Source organism: Polyodon spathula, chromosome 6 (assembly GCF_017654505.1).
Source record: "Polyodon spathula isolate WHYD16114869_AA chromosome 6, ASM1765450v1, whole genome shotgun sequence".
Classification (NCBI taxonomy): domain Eukaryota; kingdom Metazoa; phylum Chordata; class Actinopteri; order Acipenseriformes; family Polyodontidae; genus Polyodon; species Polyodon spathula.
In genome coordinates this window covers 27958237-27978181 of record NC_054539.1, presented here as the reverse complement: position 1 = coordinate 27978181, position 19945 = coordinate 27958237, and the positions used below count along the sequence as shown (strand labels likewise).

General features: G+C 40.6%; 1 protein-coding gene across 4 annotated transcripts in view; it reads right to left on the bottom strand.

Annotated features, from left to right (window-relative positions):
* The window catches only part of LOC121317101 (N-lysine methyltransferase SMYD2-like), a 99641-nt gene that overhangs the window by 60902 nt on the left and 18794 nt on the right, over window positions 1-19945 (bottom strand). For 2 of the 4 annotated variants that reach the window (XR_005950481.1, XM_041252706.1), the window contains exons 5-10: window positions 18830-18954; window positions 16925-16992; window positions 15047-15149; window positions 13355-13465; window positions 13031-13151; window positions 12311-12485 (exon numbers count right to left, since the gene is read on the bottom strand). Coding sequence is in view for 3 of the 4 variants with exons in the window: in XM_041252706.1 (XP_041108640.1) it covers window positions 12311-12485; window positions 13031-13151; window positions 13355-13465; window positions 15047-15149; window positions 16925-16992; window positions 18830-18954 (703 nt within the window). In the remaining variant the exon portion in view is untranslated. Of the gene's footprint in view, window positions 1-8179; window positions 9453-9480; window positions 10201-10395; window positions 10505-12310; window positions 12486-13030; window positions 13152-13354; window positions 13466-15046; window positions 15150-16924; window positions 16993-18829; window positions 18955-19945 lie in introns of those variants that run through there. The other 2 variants (XM_041252705.1, XM_041252707.1) reach the window with 2 other exon arrangements.

The following is a 19945-nucleotide window of genomic DNA, read 5'->3' as shown; positions in this document are numbered from 1 at the left end:
TTGCGCAGATGTATAATTTGGAGCGAGTCATTTGGGGGGAAAAAATGGTGACGGAAGAAAAGACACTTGTTTCTAAAATGCCTAAACCATACATAACAATTAAATAATGCTGCAAAGAATTTGAGGATGAGGGGATGTATGCAGCTGTATGTGCAATTATTATGACAACCCCACAATAATAAGGCAGTATAAACAGTACTGTGCAAAAGTTTTAGGCAGGTGTGAAAAAATGTTGTAAAGTAAGATTGCTTTCAAAAATAGACATGGTAATAGATTATATTCATCAATTAACTAAATGCAAAGTGAGTGAACTGAAGAAAAATCTAAATCAAATCCATATTTGGTGTGACCACCCCCCTTTGCCTTCAAAACAGCATCAATTCTTCTAGGTACACTTGCACAAAGTCTGGGATTTTGTAGGCATATAGTCAGGTGTATGACTAAACAATTATACAAAACAGGTGCTAATGATCATCAATTCAATACGTAGGTTGAAACACAATCATTAACTGAAACAGAAACAGCTGTGTAGGAGGAATAAAACTGGGTGAGGAACAGCCAAACTCAGCTAACAAGGTGAGGTTGCTGAAGACAGTTTACTGTCAAAAGTCATACACCATGGCAAGACTGAGCAAGGCAACAAGACACAAGGTAGTTATACTGCATCAGCAAGGTCTCTCCCAGGCAGAAATTTCAAGGTAGACAGGGGTTTCCAGATGTGCTGTCCAAGCTCTTTTTAAGAAGCACAAAGAAACGGGCAACTTTGAGGACCGTAGACGCAGTGGTCAGCCAAGGAAACTTACTGCAGCAGATGAAAGACACATCATGCTTACTTCCCTCCGCGATTGGAAGATGTCCAGCAGTGCCATCAGCTCAGAATTGGCAGAAAACAGTGGGACCCTGGTACACCCATCTACTGTCCAGAGAAGTCTGGTCAGAAGTGGCCTTCATGGAAGACTTGCGGCCAAAAAGCCATACCTCCGACGTGGAAACAAGGCCAAGCGACTCAACTATGCACAAAAACACAGGAACTGGGGTGCAGAAAAATGGCAGCAGGTGCTCTGGACTGATGAGTCAAAATTTGAAATATTTGGCTGTAGCAGAAGGCAGTTCGCCGAAGGGCTGGAAAGTGGTACACAAAAAAGTGTCTGCAGGCAACAGTGAAGCACGGTGGAGGTCCCTTGCAAGTTTGGGGCTGCATTTCTGCAAATGGAGTTGGGGATTTGGTCAGAATTAATGGTCTCCTCAATGCTGAGAAGTACAGGCAGATACTTATCCATCATGCAATAGCATCAGGGAGGCATCTGATTGGCCCCAAATTTATTCTGCAGCATAACAACGACCCCAAACATACAGCGAAAGTCATTAAGAACTATCTTCAGCGTAAAGAAGAAGAAGGAGACCTGGAAGTGCTGGTATGACCCCCACAGAGCCCTGATCTCAACATCATCGAGTCTGTCTGGGATTACATGAAGAGAGAGAAGCAATTGAGGCTGCCTAAATCCACAGAAGAACTGTGGTTAGTTCTCCAAAATGTCTGGGCCAACCTACCTGCCAAGTGCCTTCAAAAACTGTGTGCAAGTGTACCTAGAAGAATTGATGCTGTTTTGAAGGCAAAGGGTGGTCACACCAAATATGGATTTGATGTAGATTTTTCTTCTGTTCACTCACTTTGCATTTTGTTAATTGATAAATATAAACTATTAACATGTCTATTTTTGAAAGCATTCTTACTTTACAGCATTTTTTCACACCACCTAAAACTTTTTCACAGTACTGTGTGTGTGTGTATATATATATATATATATATATATATATATATATATATATATATATATATATTATATAATACCGCTAAGAAATTATGGGAACTAAGATATTTTTCTGTGCAAGGTCTGTTTGTCAAAATGTTAAAAACAAAATAGGATATCATTGCCGACCATGACAGAATTGGGCGGCACACACTTGGCAGAGCGGCGCCCGGGTAGGGAAGACTTAGGTCGGCAGGGCAATCCACGGTTCACCGCGCACCAGCGACCCCTGTGGCTGATAGGGTGTCTGCAGGTCTGCAGTGGAGCCATTCAGATCTGTGTTGTCCTCTGGCACTATAGGTCCGATGGCTTCGCTGTGGAACCGCAGTGCGAAAAATGACAGCTTGGCAGGAACATGTGTCAGCCACCATTTCCAGAGTCACCGGGGGATTGCAATGATAAACCAGGATTTAATAGCACAATTGGCGAGTCCAAATTGAGGTTAAAACTGGGGTAAAAATCATTGGCAATGACTAAATTTAAGAAAAATAAATAAATAAATAGGATAATGTTTGATAAAACATATGCATATAGTTAAAACATGAAGTATACTATACTATTATTTATATAAAGCTATTTCAGTAGTTTTATTAATTTGTATCTGTAATAAAATGACATTTGTGAAAAATTAAACGAAATGAAATAAAATGACATTTGCGAAAAATTAAATAAAATTACATTTGTGAAAAATAAAATGTAAAATTATAAAAAATAAAAATAATTTCATGGGGCCCTAATCATTACTTATGTCTGCTTATTCACTTGTGTATTTACACTATTTAATGTGATTATTGTATGTGCTTATAGTGAATACTGTTTAGAGGTATTGTTCACTCAGCCATGGTTTTCATTAGTCCCACAGTCCCCATCGCCCCTTCACCAGGATCGAACAACCTTAAGTCGGCTACTTGAGTTCTCTCTCAGGCTGCTAGCTTCGTTTGAAGTTAAAAAAATATATTTTTTTTTTGTTACAAAATTATATAACATTACTGGTAACCAAGTTGTTACTGTATTGTGTGAGAAAATGTGTTTTTCACAGAAATACAAACACAGCTTCTGCGCTCAGCAGTCCTGCGTTGGACCAAGACGTGTGCTTTGGGCTAAGCTGCTTGCAGCCTTTCCCACAGGTTCTTGTTGCCTGATTAGTTCTGCTTGTAGATTTGGTGTGAAGACTATTAGGGATCTAATAGTATGCTTTCCTCATTCCTATAAATTGCTCCCATGGTAACTGTAGGTCCCAGACCTGCTCCCATTCCTGCCGGTACTCTGTACAACGAACAAGGTTACCTTTTGCTGATTCCCTAGCAATTGCTGGGCTCAGCTCTGCTTCGGGTCTGACTGTTCAGTGTTTCGTTGCCGCTCTGGTTTCTAGTGCCAGTCTCAGCAGTGCCAGCGGGATGCCTCCAATCTTAGGGCTGTGGTGGCTAGCCAGAAGCTACAGTGGCTCTCAAAAGTATTCACCCCCCTTGGACTTTTACACATTTTACTGTGTTACAACATGGAATCAAAATGGATTTAATAAGGAGTTTTTGCCACTAAGCAACACAAAAAAAGTCCATAATGTCAAAGTGAAAAATCAAATCTACAAATTGTTCTAAATGAATTACAAATACAAAACAGAAAATAATTGATTGCATAAGTATTCACCCCCTTGAGTCAATATTTGGTAGAGGCACCTTTAGCAGCAATTACAGCCATGAGTCTACTTGGATAAATCTCTACCAGCTTTGGACATCTGGACACTGCAATTTTTGCCCAGTCTTTGTAAAATTGCTCAAGCTCCGTCAAGTTGGATGGAGACCTTTCGTGAACAGCAATTTTCAACTCTTTCCACATATTCTCAGTTGGATTGAGGTCTGGGCTTTGACTGGGCCACTCCAGGACATTGACCTTTTTGTTTTTAAGCCACTCTAGTGTGGCTTTGGCTGTATGTTTGGGGTCATTGTCCTGCTGGAAGATGAATCTTCTCCCAAGTCCCAGGTCTCTTGCAGACTTCAGCAGGTTTTCCTCCAGGATTTATCTGTACTTTGCTGCATCCATTTTGCCCTGTATCTTCACAATCTTTCCAGGCCCTGACGCAGAGAAGCTTCCCCATAGCATGATGCTGCCACCACCATGCTTCACGGTAGGGATGGTGTTCTCAGGATGATGTGCGGTGTTAGGCTTGCGTCAAACATAGCGCTTAGTGTTGAGGCCAAAAAGCTCTATTTTGGTCTCATTAGACCATAGAATCTTCTTCCTCTTGTCTCAGAGTCTCCCACATGCCTTCTGGCAAACTCTAGCTGAGATTTGATGAATGTTTTTTTTTTCAACAATGGTTTTCTTTTTGCCACTCTCCCATAAAGGCCAGTTTTGCTTATTTTATTTTTCACTTTGACATTATGGACTTTTTTTGTGTTGATCAGTGGCAAAAACTCTTTTTAAAATAAAATGTGGAAAAGTCCAAGGGGGGGGTGAATACTTTTGAGAGCCACTGTATATAGGTGGGCATCCCTATATATTACTTTTTCAGTAACTGTAGGTCATAGACCTACCTCCGTTCCCAGTGAACAAGGTTACCATACCGGTACCATACCATGTGCACTGTACCCTGCCACGTGCACGGTATCATGTCTACAGTACTAGGTCCACTGCCGTGTGTACCATACAAATTATACCGTACAGTATCGTACTATTGCTTAGGCACTGTGCAGGTACTTAAGAGTAACCAACATTAACACGTTCCCAGTATGTAACTTAACTAAATAAAAAATTCATACTAGTATAATAAATCAAAACTGCAAAAGTGGTATATTACTGGATGTGTAAACTCAGTTCCCTTACAATCTGAATGACAAACATTACCGAATGGGAAGAGCCTCTCTGACCGTCAATCACTGAGCATATATAAAAAAGCTGCCCTATCAGTGCTCTGGTGTGAGGGGGAAGTCCTGTTGAAGAGGGATGTCCTCACAGTGGCACATCGCCATTTTCTCTCTCAATTCACTGAGACAAGTCAGATTGCATTTTGCTTTCTTGAATTGGCTGATTTGTTGGAGTTTATCTGCAAATTTATAAAAATTCCACTGTAAAATCGCACTTTCGATGGTTACTAAAGAGTGCTCTCGCCTTATTCTCACATCAGTTTACTGACTAGAGCTGGTTTCGACCCCTCTTCTGAGATTGGTGGCGGCCATTACTCTTTTTTCACTGCATGAGGCCTCGTGTAGTTGTTATACGTGTCAGGAGCTGTTGTGGTGCTGAAAGGAGACTCTGCGGGCTTGCGGCGTCGTCCACTACGCAAATTTAATCGGTCACAGTGACCAAAAAAAAAACCAAAAAAACAGCTCAAGCCTAGCGCCCCTCTCAATACTCAGGCTTTGCTAGCGCGGCTACACGGGCTGCAATGGTGGCTACCCACTGGCATTTGTGGCTGACACAAGCCAAGGTCGTGGAGACCAAGAAGGTGCCGCTACTGGACGACGCAATTACACCGGGGAAGACTTTTGGAGCGACCATTGATGTGAGCCTTGAGAGTTCCCACAAGGCCATGGAGGTCGCCTCCAAATTTTCGCGCCTTCCGGCTTACCGTCAACGCCCAATGTGGCATGTGCAGGCTGCTGGGCTGAAAGGGTCTGAACATCGGCCTCCACCCCAGAGCAGACAAGTAGCCAGAGGCAGTGCCAGAGGCAGGTGATCACCGCAGGCATGGGGTAACCGGTTCTCCGGCTGGAAACCGAGGCCAGGACCTAAGAAAGACCCGCCCCCTCCCAAGCCCAAGGGAGACTGCCCCTGAGGGGCCCCAGCTACCACCAAACCCCCCCACAACCAGACTGACAATGGCAGTGACCATTGGCAAGGCTGCACCCAGGAGACCTGGGTGCTACCGACCATGAGACACGGATACGATCTACAATTCCGCATAGGTCTGCCACCCTTCAAGGGTGTGCTCCCCATCACCGTCGAACCAGCGAGGGCCATACTCCAACACGAGATCGCCAATCTTCAAAGGAAATACGCTGTATGCTTGGTAAGCCCAAGCGATAACCTCAGCGGCTTTTACTCCAGGTACTTCCTGGTACCCAAAAGGGTCGGCGGTTTCAGACCAATTATAGACCTCAGGGTCCTTAACTTGTTTCTCAAACAGAGGAAGTTCAACATGTTGACAGCACAGCGTATAATCCAGTCTGTCCAACCGGGCGATTGGTTCACATCGATCGACCAGCAAGACGCTTACTTTAACATCCCGATCCGTCCTGTGCACAGAAAATATCTGAGCTTCACCTTTCAAGGCAACGTATACGAATTCTGCGTGCTGCCTTTTGACCTCTCGCTGGCATCCTGCACTTTTTCAAAGTGCATGGATGCAGCACTGGCTCCACTCAGGCTGCAGGGTATTCGGATCCTGAACTAGCTGGACAATTGGCCAGCTTGCGTGCATTCAAAAGCACGCGCAGAGTCGCACAAAACAGGTCATAGATCATATGACGAAGTTAAGGCTCTCAATACATCAACAGAAGAACAACTTCATACCGTCTCAGTCCACAGTGTTCCTATTCGGTAATTGGAGGCCACACTCTCCCTATTCAGAGAGGATGCTCTCTTACAGGTCAAGGTATATCAAAGGTTGTTGGGGCTAATGGCAGCTGCCTCAAGAATCCTTCCACTAGGGCTGCTGAGAATGTGCCTGCTTCAAGCCTGGGTAAATACGCTCAAGGTGCACCCGGTCCGAGATAGGTACCGGCTGGTGCGAGTGTCCAGACAATGGCGAACATTGAGAGAGGTGGAGAGGTGGCTCAGTCCTGGCAATCTAAGTGATCACTGCAGACGCCTCCAGCCTGAGCTGGGGAGCGGTCTGGAATGTGAGAGGAAAAAGAGGTCAGTGGAAGGGACATTGGCAGCAAGCGCACATAAATGCCCAAGAGCTGCAAGCAGTGAATTTGGTGCTGGTCCGGATGGACAATACTACAGTGATAGCCTACATAAACCACCAAGGCGGCCTGCGCTCGCCAGGCCTTCACCACGCAGTGCACAGACTCCTGTCCTGGACGTACAGAAACTTGAGTTCCATCAGGGCATTTCACCTCCCGATGTGGACAACAAGTCAGCAGACCTCCTGTCCAGAAGAGCTCCAGACAGCTCGGAGTGGAGGCTGCATCCTCAAGTGGTGAAACAGATTTGGGAAAGGTTTTGACCGGCATGCGTCAACCTTTTTGCCACAGCCGAGTCCACTCATTGCCCCGTATGGTTCTCCCCTGGGAGTAGACACGCTAGCTCACCCCTGGCCACAGGGGCTATTATATGCATTCCCTCCGATACCATTATTACCCCTGACACTAGAGAGGATCAGGGTGGAGAGAGCACAGGTTTTGCTGGTTGCACCCAGATGGCCGAGACGCCCCTGGTTTGCTCTCCTCTCTGACATGTTGTTGGATCAGCCGTGGCAGCTCCCACTGCGCAAGGTCCTCCTGAGCCAAGTGGAGGGGCTATTATGGCACCTGAACCCAGCCCAGCTCCAACTCTAGGTCTGGCCGTTGAACAGAGCCGTCTATTTAGATGAGGTTTGCCAGATGCAGTAGTAGAAACACTACAGTCTGCTAGGGCGCCCAGCACTAGAGCCCAGTAATCATATAAATGGAAAGTTTTCCAAGACTGTGACTTGCCCAGTTGAGATGATATTAACCTTCTTACAACACTTGTTTGACGCAGGAAAATCAGCATCCACTTTGAAGGTATACCTGGCAGTAATATCAGTGTGCCATGACAGAATTTACTCTGTCTCCCCTGGGGCACATTTCTTGGCAGTGCAATTTCTTAAAGGGGCTCAGAGGCTTCGTCCTCCCATGAAAAGTATGGTCCCCAAGTGGGATCTAGAACTGGTACTGCGGGCCCTTATGGGTCCCTGTGGCAAAGTGCCTACCCTGTGTATATTTTGTGTTATGTTTTAATGTTGGTGTATAATCATCGGTACACGAGATATAAACAGGTCTGTAACACGAGTGTTTAAAATGTATATTTGTATTTAGGCACGAGGATTGCACAGCACTTCACGTGTAAGTAAAATGTAATATGTGAGCACGGGGAATTGCATTTTATTAATTCACATGCAGTTGTACCGCGACTCCAATTGAATGATTGATTAGCAGTTGAGTCTCAGTACAGCTGCATAAAAGCAGCATGTTTTCACCCACTCGGGGCTGTGTGTTCGATGAGTGGAGAACGGGATTGGAGACGGAGGTAATTGTAATCTTATTAAGAAAAATAGAAGCTCACCGTGTTTTGTCTGATAGTCTGTTTTGTTTTGGCAAATGTGCCGTGTCCTGTGTTTTTTGTTTGTTACAACCTTTTTATTTACCATTCTGTTCACTTATTAAATGCTAAGCGAAAGCATTCGCTCAGCTCCACCAAACTCCACCTCTCTTGTTGTTTACATTTTACCACGTTTACGGGTTATATTAGGAACAAATCCATCCTTTTTGCCAAAGGTGGTATCCTCATTCCATATTAACCAATCAATAGTTTTGGAAACTTTCCCATTTAAGCAGAAATCCCGATTACCAGGATCCCGAATATCAGTATCCCGATGAGCCAGCGCAGACTGTATTGTTTCAGGAAATTGATTGGACTAACTAAGCTTAGCACAATATACAAATACACAATTCAAGAAACTACACTATTGTAGTACTGTGAATGGTTGCTTTTTAAACATGGCAAATACAAAAACTTGTTTTTTGTTTTTCATTCCATTTTTTTTTTTTTTTTTTTATTGTTGTAGTGCACATACATGACAAATAAAAACAACAACAATCAAACTACTGTATGCATCCACTAACCTTCATGCCATATAGCCAGTACAATAAATACATTAACAGCATTACTGTGAATATGCTGCCTGTCATTGTTAACCCTCTGCCTTGTATCAAAGCAACCTGCAGCAAGAACAGGTCACTAAAGGTTTGGCTGGTTTAGCTCGTCTCCTGAATTCAAGAAGAGAACTGAACCTTTTGTGATTTAAAATAATCCATCTGCACTTTTGTGGTAATGTACACCGCTGCCTGTCTCTTCACCCCAGGCCTTCCAGCATATGGGCCTTCTCTGGGACAGAAGGTCATTCCACAATTATACTATTGTCCTTTTTGTTTTTACCCCAAAACAGGAAAGGGTGACACATTTATACGTCAACTGGCCATTCAACACAGCAGACTGATCACCACTGGCAGTGTCAGCACTTTGCATGACTGTCATGCCAAGGTTAACAAAAATTTGCCCTGTTGTAAAAAAAATAAAAAAATAAAAAAATATGTTGAACTTACAAAAAAAAAAAAAAAAAAAAAAGAAACAAAAAGGTGCTTTACTAGTTAAAACAAACTGGAAGTTTCCCACAAAAATGTTCCAAAGTTACCTTCCTCATAACAAATAAGTATAGTAACAATTTACAAAGGCATTGTTTTAGTAACATCACCACACCAGTCTAAAGTGGAACCTTTGACAAAGAAGGCAGTTGGCATTACCAAGGAAAAAGGTTAACAAGTTACCAGGTCATAATTGTATTTTTAATCTGAAAAAGGAACTTATTTTTAATTAGTGATCTTCAAGCTCTTTCTTGATCTCTGCTATGTAATGGTGGTCCTTTCCATGGGCCACCTCCATAATCGCTATGGCCTAATAGAAATGAAAAACAAATATATATTTTTTCCACTTTACATTCACAAACATACATTGAAAAAAGAAATAAAACACAGCTAGAATGGTGCTACTGTAACTTTGGTAAGGTATTAAACTGTACCGCAAATAGTTGGTAATTAAATTTGATGGCAGGCCAAAGAACAAAAGTGCCATTTTTCTCATTAAATTTGTCATAACGCAATGACATAAAAAATAAAAATGCATGTTACTTTTGAATTTTGTTTGATGTTATTCTGTGTTCCTGTCTATGTAGAAAAGTGCCATTTCTCACTGAATTTGTCATAATGCAATGAAGCATTAAACAAAAAAATAAAATAAAAAAATGCTACTTTTGAATTTTGTTTTATGTTATTCTGCATTTCTGTCTATCATTTAAGGATTCCAGTACCAAAGCAAGGCATAAATGTACCGTTACAATCAGCAAGTACTGTACTTTGGAATTGATATTGCTAAACACTGAATTTTCTGCTTACTCGCAAGAAATATATGAAGGTCATACGGAGAATTCCCCACGACAGCGCCCTTGCGGTAACATTAAAATGAAGTTCAGCTCTCGCTCAGCCCTTGATACAGCCCTGCCGACCACTGCTGTACTGTGCTGTTCAAAAATCACTTGACCAGTTTACATGTGCCAGGGAAAAAGTATGAACCTGCAACACACTGTCTCAAGTATCTTCAGTAGACCATGAGGATGGTATGGCCGTCACATTGCGTTAAAGTGGTTCTGTCACAAAATGAATACACAAGGTAACCACCATGACATAACCAAGACAATACACAGAAACAATTTCAATTTTCTGAAGGTCTACTGACCTGTAAGAGACATGTTCTTGACCTCGACCTTTGTGTTTTCAAAATGTGTATTTTATATACCTATTCAGCTGATCCTAGCACTGATGTGATTTTTTAATGACCTCACCTTTTTTAAAGCTTCGACTCCCAGAGACTTCTTTTCCAATCCTATATACAGCCTTCCTAACTTCAGCCACATGGAGGCCACATTTAAAGAGTAGGGAGGGTAATGCTTGCTATATGAGAGAGGAAAAAAAAAAATCCTGCGTTTAAAACAAAAATCTGGTGCACTTTGCAGTACATTGCTTTGATACTGAAACATCCACCACAGATATATGTTCACTAAAGACTGCTTACAAAAGTCCTACATTTTGTCTAGGTTTCATTTAATAAATGACGTCAGACCAGAAACAGGAATCAACACAAAATAAGAGAGGTGGAATTTGATGAAGCTGAGCGATTGTTTTCGCTCAGCATTTAATAAATGAACAGACAGAAAATAAAAGGTTGTAAGACAAACAAAACACAGGCCTGGCACTTTAGCCAAAATACAGAAACAAACAAAATGGAGTACACAGAAAACCCAGTGAGCTGATATTATTATTTACTATCACTATTATTACCTCCGTTTCCAATCCCGTTCTCCTCTCACCGAACACACAACCCCGAGTGAGTGAAAACCTGCTGCTTTTATGCCGCTGTACCGAGACTCGATTGCTAATCAATCATTCAATTGGAGTCTCAGTACAACTGCACGTGAATTAATAAAGTGCAATTCCCCGTGCTCACATATTATTACATTTTACCTGCACATGAAGTGCTGTGCAATCCTCATGCCTAAATACAAATATACATTTTAAACACTCGTGTGCATACCCCATATTACATCCCGTGTACCAATGACAATACACCAACATTAACACACAACACGCAACATACAACACAGAAATACACTCAGAGGCAGGGCAACATTGCCACAGTATCCCACAAATAAAATTATGCCAATGTTCTTATTTTGCAATGAGATGCATGAAACAGGTTTCAAATTTACTGACATCTGGATCTGGTTATCCAAATTGCAGTTTCCTCACAATACTTGAGTTACTCAAAACAACTGCTCAATTCCTTGAGTACCTCAAGGGGTTAAGGAAGCATTTTGGGGAAACATTAGATCATTCCTCTTTACAAGTCCCCCCCCAAAAAAGGAAAGCTTTAGTGGTAGCAATATCATACTAAGATAGAAATATCATTAACACTGTTCATTTTGGTAGATGTCCAAACCACATTGTCTTGCACAGTCACCCACTTGCTCAAATGATCTTTCCTGATAAGCAAAATATTTTTACTGAAACACAGAATTAGTTACAAAATAAAACACCTTGTTGTTTTTGATCATTTAACCAAACCATGGCAACTGTATCCTTAACAAAAAAAAAATCCACATAAACAGACTTCACTTAGGCAGGGATCCCAAGACCCCCTGCAATTAGAGCAGGCCCTGAAAATCCAAGTCACTGTATATGCAATAAATACAGGGTTATTCAGAGGTCACACAAATGAATGACTACTCAAGCAATTGAAAGCAAATATCCACAGTGAAATCCTCTATGCAAATATCCAGTGAAATTCTCCATGGACAGACTGTGGCAGTTGGAACCAGCAGATTATTTATCCATTTAATTTGCACTATGACATCAAATGAGTTTCTATTTACGGCTTTTTTCTGATTATTTTCCAGAAGACAATTAACGATTGTATTAATTTTGTCTGTCCACAGTTAAGCCCTACTTACTCTAATATACAGAACAGCATTTTTACTTTGTCTTGTGTAGGTTCTTGGCAATGACCTTGGCATTGACTACTGCCTAGGCATTGCAGGTCCCAACCTTGGAACCATCACTGCCTTCCCCATATGGTAGTGCAGTATGTGTATGTTTAGATAGATATGTAGCTTTAGTTGTACACTTTTAGGTAATGCATAGTTGCACAGACAAATGCTGTGACTGTCTATTAAAAATAATTTGAAATGAGTGAGCTGGTACCTGTAGGGTTTGATGATCTTCTCCCCATAACGCAATGCTCCCTCCCAGTCCTGCATGTAAAGGCACACCCCCATTGCCTGGTACATCATGTGCAGCATGTACACGTTGGTGTCCTCAAACACATCACCCATCTTATCCAGACTCAGCTCGCAGATCTCCAGCAGATCACTAGGGGGTGCCAAAGAGTCAAGAAATAACAGCAATGGAAAGAGGCCGCAGCTTGGGTACAGGAGGCAATATGGACTAGTATGTGGAGATACAGTAGTGAACAAAAACGATGGGTTCCTAGTTTCAAAGCTAAGATTCTTCGGTGGGGTTCACTTCACCTTACAGTGCAACAGCACCAACCAGCTCTAAGATTGTCAAACCTGCATGTTAAATGGGTAACAAAACACATTAGAATATGTCACCCTACTGCTAGGGTGAAAGAATGCTGACTAAAATGGGGATTTGAACTTAGTTTTGTTATGCAGTTGACTAGTGACCCACGGTATGAGAACAAAAAAAAATCCATATCAAAAACAATAATGATGATTTTGAAGACAATGAGAATATATACAGCAAAAGAGATACAGCAAAAGCAATGGGAAGTAATACTGTTTTATACATTACATGGTGTTAGGTAAAGCTTTAGGTTTTGTTAATGTATTGGTTTGCCCCTGTTGCATTCTAAACCTTACTACATCAAATACAGTTGTATTGAGTTAAAGCAAAGGATATATTTATAGTGCTTGGCTCTCCGGAACTCCTCGATCACGTTCCTGGCATAATTCACCATGTCCCTGATGGTCTCAGGTTTTGGAGGTTCATTCAGTTTCCTTGTTTCCATTTTTGCTTTATCCTACACAAAGTGGGAACTCATTAAAACACATGTAGTAACATTTCCACTACAAGTTGATTCTAAATATAGAAGCATTTTTCAAAATAACTGAAGCAGTAAATCGATAGAGCAATTTTATAATTTGCCCGTGCTGCACTATACTAGAGATTCAAGAACTACAGAAGATCTGAATAGTGAGCGTTAGCTCTTGCTTTAAATCTTACTTTTCCTTTGGTGGCACACTCCTTGCAATCACAATTGAAAAAGTACGAATCCATCAATCTGTCATTCCTGTCGTCGGTGGGGTACAGCAGATCAATATAGCTGGTAAAGACCTACAAGTGATTAAAAAAAAAAAAATCTATTATCAAGCATTTGACATGATAAGAATACTTTTATTAAAGCAGCGATTCATCTTAGAGTTCGAATTTTTTAGATGTTTATTTTTAGAAATGTGCAGGATTATCAGTTAAAACCTAAAATCCGAAACCCTAGATAAGCTTCGGTGATCTATTAGATTTTTTGTTGTATCCGTTAAAAATAAAAATAGGTTGGCTAGATATCTGTATGTTACGGTTCTTTAACAATTGCCCAGAGGAGAAGCTGAATATGCTTATTTTTCAGGCTGCTGGCAGTACACTGTCTAAATAAACTGCAGCATGCTTACATAAAAGGTATGGAACTTTGGATCTCCTTTTCCGCTACAATAAAAAGTAAACAGGCTGATGTTCAGAAGGTAGGCATCTGACTGCCATTAGCAAATTCAGCAGCTACTATGGCTATTACAAGAGAACAGATACATATTTACTAAAATATTTTAAACACTTCAAAAGTTAAAATTGACCACATAAAAGGAAAAAGGTAAGGAAGGTACACAATGTTCAGTACCAGTTTAAAATATCGTTATTACAATGAAAGAATGCCAAGCATTCAAATGTATCAGTTTTTACGTTTTGCTGCAATTTTAGCAATGGTAAACTTTTAAGTTGTCTAAAAGCAGTTCCTTGGGTGCAGATTCTATAAAAATACTTTTGCCGATTTTGAAATTTAAGACATTTATTTGTAAAATGTTCACTCTAATAACATTCCTCTGGGCTATGTTTGCTAGGTTAATCTCCCACCATGGCCTACACTTTTTTAATTATATAAATGAAGTCAGCTTTCTATAGATTCATCAATATAAAGATGATTAGCTTTTATATCCTTAATTACTAGGTGACTGTGCCTGTCAAAACATGCTCACAGTCTGGCCTGTTTTAAGAACATGTTTGTGGCATAAATCCCACCCCAAGATATGTTGCCCCAGTCCCTATCAGGAAACAAATGGAAAGGGATCTACTGTAAAAGGCAGTGCAGGCACACTTAATGTGACCTTTGCAGGCAATAAAGGTAAAAGGACATATGTTCCAAATAACAGTTTTTTTTGGGTTAAGACACTCGCTTGGTAACCTTTGCCCGTACAGTTGCACTCAAAAGGGAAAAACAGACTCAGCAGTTTGAACACTGCTTGGACACTTTTATTAGGACCTTAATCTTAGCAAGCAAGTTGGACCGATGTTTGCCCCGATCACAGCCTTGACAAGACAGGGCATGGACTCCACAAGGTGCTGGAAGGTGTCCTGAGGCATGTTAATCCATTCTGTCATTAATATTTCAGACTGGACAGTCCGTCAGTCACAACTGTTTGCCACAGCTGTCTCTTAGTGACCACTTTCCCACCGTCTAGCTATTGCCGATACACTCTTATGACTGATGTCTTGAAGCACAACATCAACACTACTGTTCTTGCTACTGTGGCACCTGCTTGATACCTGGAAGTCACTGGCATCTCGAATTAGGGCTCTGCCACATCCAAGCATGCAGGCAGATCCTAACAAAGTGGCCAGGCAGTGCAGATCAAAAGAGATGGTTCTTACCTCATCTCCAGCATTGATCTCCTGAACAGCCCTGACCTCTGCAAGTGTCCCTTTGTAAGTGACAATCACGTTGGGGCAACAGCTGTGGTTCATCAGGGCAACACTTGAGCACAGAGAAATTATAGGTCAAAATCATAGAGAAAACAAGGGAATTTCAAACACCACTAGAAGATGAATGACTGCCCAGGTTTAGAACAATATTATGCATAAAAGCTTCTTTCATGATGAAAAATAAAAAGATAAAGGGTTTTAAAATGCATGTTAAGTGCTCCTTTTGAAGACCCTATAAATTATGTTGTCAGATGAAGGATACTTCTTTTTTATATAGTAGCATTACCGGATTATAGATTCTCCAAAAGTAATATTTTATCAAAAAGCCCCGAGGCATCTGGATAAATGGGATTGTCAGCATTAGGATAGATGTACAGGGGGGGGAAGCTTTGAAAATATAAATTCCTGCAGAAGTGTGAATATTTTCCTTAGATAAGAGCTATCAACCAAAATTACACCCCCCCCCCCCCCTCCCATAACTTTCTAAAAAAAAAAAAGCATTGAAATGTTTTGAGAAAACCAAGTGTTCACCTTGGAGTGTTGCTTTGCTCCTGAAACATTTCAATGCATAAGCCTTTATAGACAATTTAATGTTAACATTAGATTGTACATTTTCAGATCTTTCCAAAAACTGTGTATCTCTGGCAACACAAAAGTTATGCAAAACTGTTATAAGATCTATAGAAACAGTGAGGTGTTTCTGAAAACGGAGGATGGAGGAGGTGGTTTAAACGCTGTTCAGTTATGGATAGGGCGGTATTGTTTCACTGTAAAAAATGGCTTATTTCATGGTCTAAAAATATGCATTTCATGACTAAACATAGCCTACTATTTATTAAAGCAAAAAATAAATAAAATATTGCATTGTCAAATAAAAAATTGATAATGTTCTCTAGTTATTACATAACAAATGTTCTAAATATTTAAATGTTTACCTGAAAAATTACGTCTACCTTTGAAAGACATTCTATTTTCACATGTGAACTGACCCCCCCCCCCTTTTGCACTGGACAGAGGGATCTTTAGCAGAAATATTTCCGATCTTTGACACAGCTGGTGTCTTTTTCATTGAACCAAACTAAACCAGCTGCCAGGTTAATTCATGAAAATTAACCAGTTAATTTCATGAAATCGACTATGTTCACAGGTATCACGGATTTCATGATTTCCATGAAATGTACTCAAAACACAGCCTTGGCTATGGATGCTCATAGATATGTTTCAGCCGTCGAAGGCACGAAAAGCTGAGCTCAGTAGTAGCATAAGACATTGGGACAGTAAGGGAAGTTCTTAATAGAAATCATTAGCGCGTTGCTTTTATGTAGGATGCAGAGTATAACTGCAAGTGAACATGGTGTGCTATACAAGTTCCTTTTTTCTGCTGTGCATACGTTTCTTTTGTCAAAAAGTGAGTGGGGGGTGGGGGGGGCTCTGCCGCCGATGCCCCTGGTTCTTTCTGAACATAAACACTTATTATTCACATAGAAATCCAGGAAATTGTTACTATTTAAATCTATTAAACACATCCAAAGACAATTAAAACATGGTGGAGAACGGTTCCGAATTGTTTTGCAGAAAGAAAAGTTGGAACAAATCAAAGAATAAAATGGGAATTCAAATCACTGGTTGTTGATTTTCGGTACATCAAATTACGTCATATTGTATATAAAAATTACAAAGTTTTTGGTAGTTTCACAGACCCAGACTCGCACCAATTTGACTTTACATAAATTAATATTAGGCAGTTCAAGTTTAGTGCTAACTGGAGTTTGTGAAACTAGGAATAAAATGTAATGCTAAAAAGAGAAAACAAATATCTAAACTTACTCTGGGAAAACAGCAGAGCCCAAATGGGAGAGTTCTTCATCCTCTATTGTAAAGCCATTGCAATTGACCTGGGAGGGAGGGAGGACATGGAGCAAATATAACTTGCACTGGGTTATGTACCTGTTGCTTGAGAATACAGTATCTCACTAGCTGTATCCTAATGTAGACATGCTGTTCAGCTGTATCCTAATGTAGACGTGCTGTTCAGCTGTATCCTAATGTAGACGTGCTGTTCAGCTGTATCCTAATGTAGACGTGCTGTTCTTCAATACTTCCTCATGGGTTGTTTAGGTGTGACCATTTAGGCTGGTGGTAAAACTGGAATAGCTAAAACTGCAATGCAATTTTTTTTCTCCTGGGTGTTCCAATAGTCCATTCCAAGGGTATGGTTTAAACATGCTGTTCCATTTTCCATTTTACTAGAGAAATAAGCACAGCACATAGTTTCACTAAAACAAAACAAAAAAAAAGCTAACAACCGATGCTCCTTGGATCCCATTAATTGGGCTAAATGGTTAGAAAACTAATTGAATTTCCTTTTTAAAACCAGCTCCCTCGTGAGGACTAACAATTGCGGGGTGGAAAATTACAAAAAATAACTAACAGAACTAGAAAAAGAGGTCACTATTTCCAGAGTATATAGCATACCAGCATTAACAATTTGCTCAATTGCTAGTGCTCCTGGGGAACAACACATTTATCAGACTGGATTGGTGAATGACAATGTATTTGTAAAACTGCATTGGCAGTTGCAAAGAAATATATAGCATGTGAATGCAGAAGTGAAAAACAACTCTCTAGGGAGATAATTAAGAGAGATGAGAAGCTGTATTCCCAGGAAAAAATACCATATAGTCTCAAGAAATCGAGGATCCTTTTTTTTTTTTTAGGCAGAGTCTTCTTTTCTGGATCATTTGCAAAACCTAGATGCAAAATTATTAAATAACGATCGAAGACTTCACTATAAAAAAATTTATTATCACCACTAGTCTGTGGTATAACAATTCCAGATGCCTGTAGTTATTAAAAACACACAAAAAAAAGTCAAACAATCTCAGAAAGAAGTACATTAAATGTATGAATGAAACTTTTATACTCATCTGATGTTTTGGTTAAGTGCTGGCTGCTCTATAAGGTCTAAAAACTCTATCCAGCTGCACAAAAGGCAAGGAGGTGTTAAGCACCAGCTGTCTCTCTTGAGGAGAACATTTCCTTTTATGGGTAAAAGACATGTCTGAAATAGCAACTGGCATCACTTCAGTGAATCTAATCCCAACAGGCAGAGAAGATAGGAAGGGTCCCTTCCCTGGAATGTCTCTTAGCCCATGGCAGAGAAAACTAAAAGTCGACTTTAATGCAACAAGTTGAGGGCTGCCTGTAATACACACTTATAACAGTTAATACAATGTGTGTAAGGTGTCTCTTATTGTGCACCTCGTGCAGTTTGGGTGAGAGAACAGTGAAGTAGCGCAAAGCTTGAATGGTTCTCGCTTCTCAAGGAAGGACACTGTATACAGTGTTAGACCCTACACACAGCATTTTTCTTTGTGGTGTAATGTTTAATGTGCAGGGTGACATTGCCTGTACACCACAATAGTAGTAGTGGAGCTTTGACAAATCCATTATTGTTATTGGTTGGTTTGTTATTTATATTTGTATGTATAAAAGCTTCTCCTTGAACAGTAACTCAGTTAGTACACTTCAATCCTAACCTGAATCTACTCCTGCCATTCCATCTTGTGTGGTGGTTATATGACATGAACTGGGCCTGGGGGCTGAGGGAAGACCATCAAACTCATTTAGCTAACCCAGGACTCAAAAGGCATCAACAATGGGAGAATCAACCCATATCAGACAGGCTCAGTTCCAACATTTAAAGCTGAAACTAAAAAGTATCCTCTGTACCTGTGCAAAGAGCACCACCAACGCTGCATTATCTGGGTATTCCAAGTGCTTGGAGTAAAAGTGATGGAGGGCAGCAATGTCGCTCTGAATCAGCTCTCTCTTCTCATTATCCAACTTCTCCAGATCTAAATAAAACAGAAGTGTTAGACAGTACTGGATACCACTCATGTAATAGTATTTTCCATATGCAATAATTGGTCAGGAACATAGCAACCTAGTGTTTTGTTAATCTGTTATCTTATTGAGTGGCTTTGTTTAAGCATCCGGTATAAAACGTGTATTGCCTCATTTCCACTGTGGGCTGGGACTGGTGCTGGCACGTTTCTGTGTTTTTTACTAACATGGCCTGATTCTGAGTTCTTGTCCTGGTCACTGTTTTTTTTTGGTAATGTATTGTGCTTTGTTTTAAAGAAACCCGTAGCAGCGAAGTTCAGGAAAAAAAAAAAAACTGCCAGCGCCATGGATCTGCATTGAAAAAAAGCTTTGTCGCTATTTTATTGTCTTGCTATACACGATTCTTGACAGCACTCTCAAAACCCAATTTTCAGAACCAAAAGGAAGACGGATTGAAAGTGAATCCGACAGCTCCCATGTTAAAAACATCCCATAGCACCAGCAGCAAGGAATGCATCTTTAAACATGCAGGATTTCCAAGCAGGTAACATTCTTGTTTTATGTGCCATTCTTAGCAGTGGCTCAATGCAAATAAAATATTCCAAAATTGGGCAGACAGCACCCAAAACAAACAGCTAGGTTTTATCATTGTTGCCTTGAGCCTGGGCAAAAAAGAATCATAATCTCTCCTGTATACCTGTAACAACCCCCAAGACACATTTTACTCTAGAATCATAGTAGTGCTCTGAATGTTTACAAAAACCTGCATGTTTTATCTACAAGAAAGAAAAACAGCTTCTATAAGCTTCTGGTTCGCTAAAGCTTTACATGAAAACATTTCTTTAAAATGATAATATGCGAAACCCAATCTGTAAAGTGCTGTTCCATCAAGGCGTTCTGCACACAGGTACTGTTCAAAATACCCTGCAGCTCATTCATGGGCCGGCACCCTAAAACACTGTCCATTTGTTTATTAAACAAAATAAAATTGTGCTGTTCCCA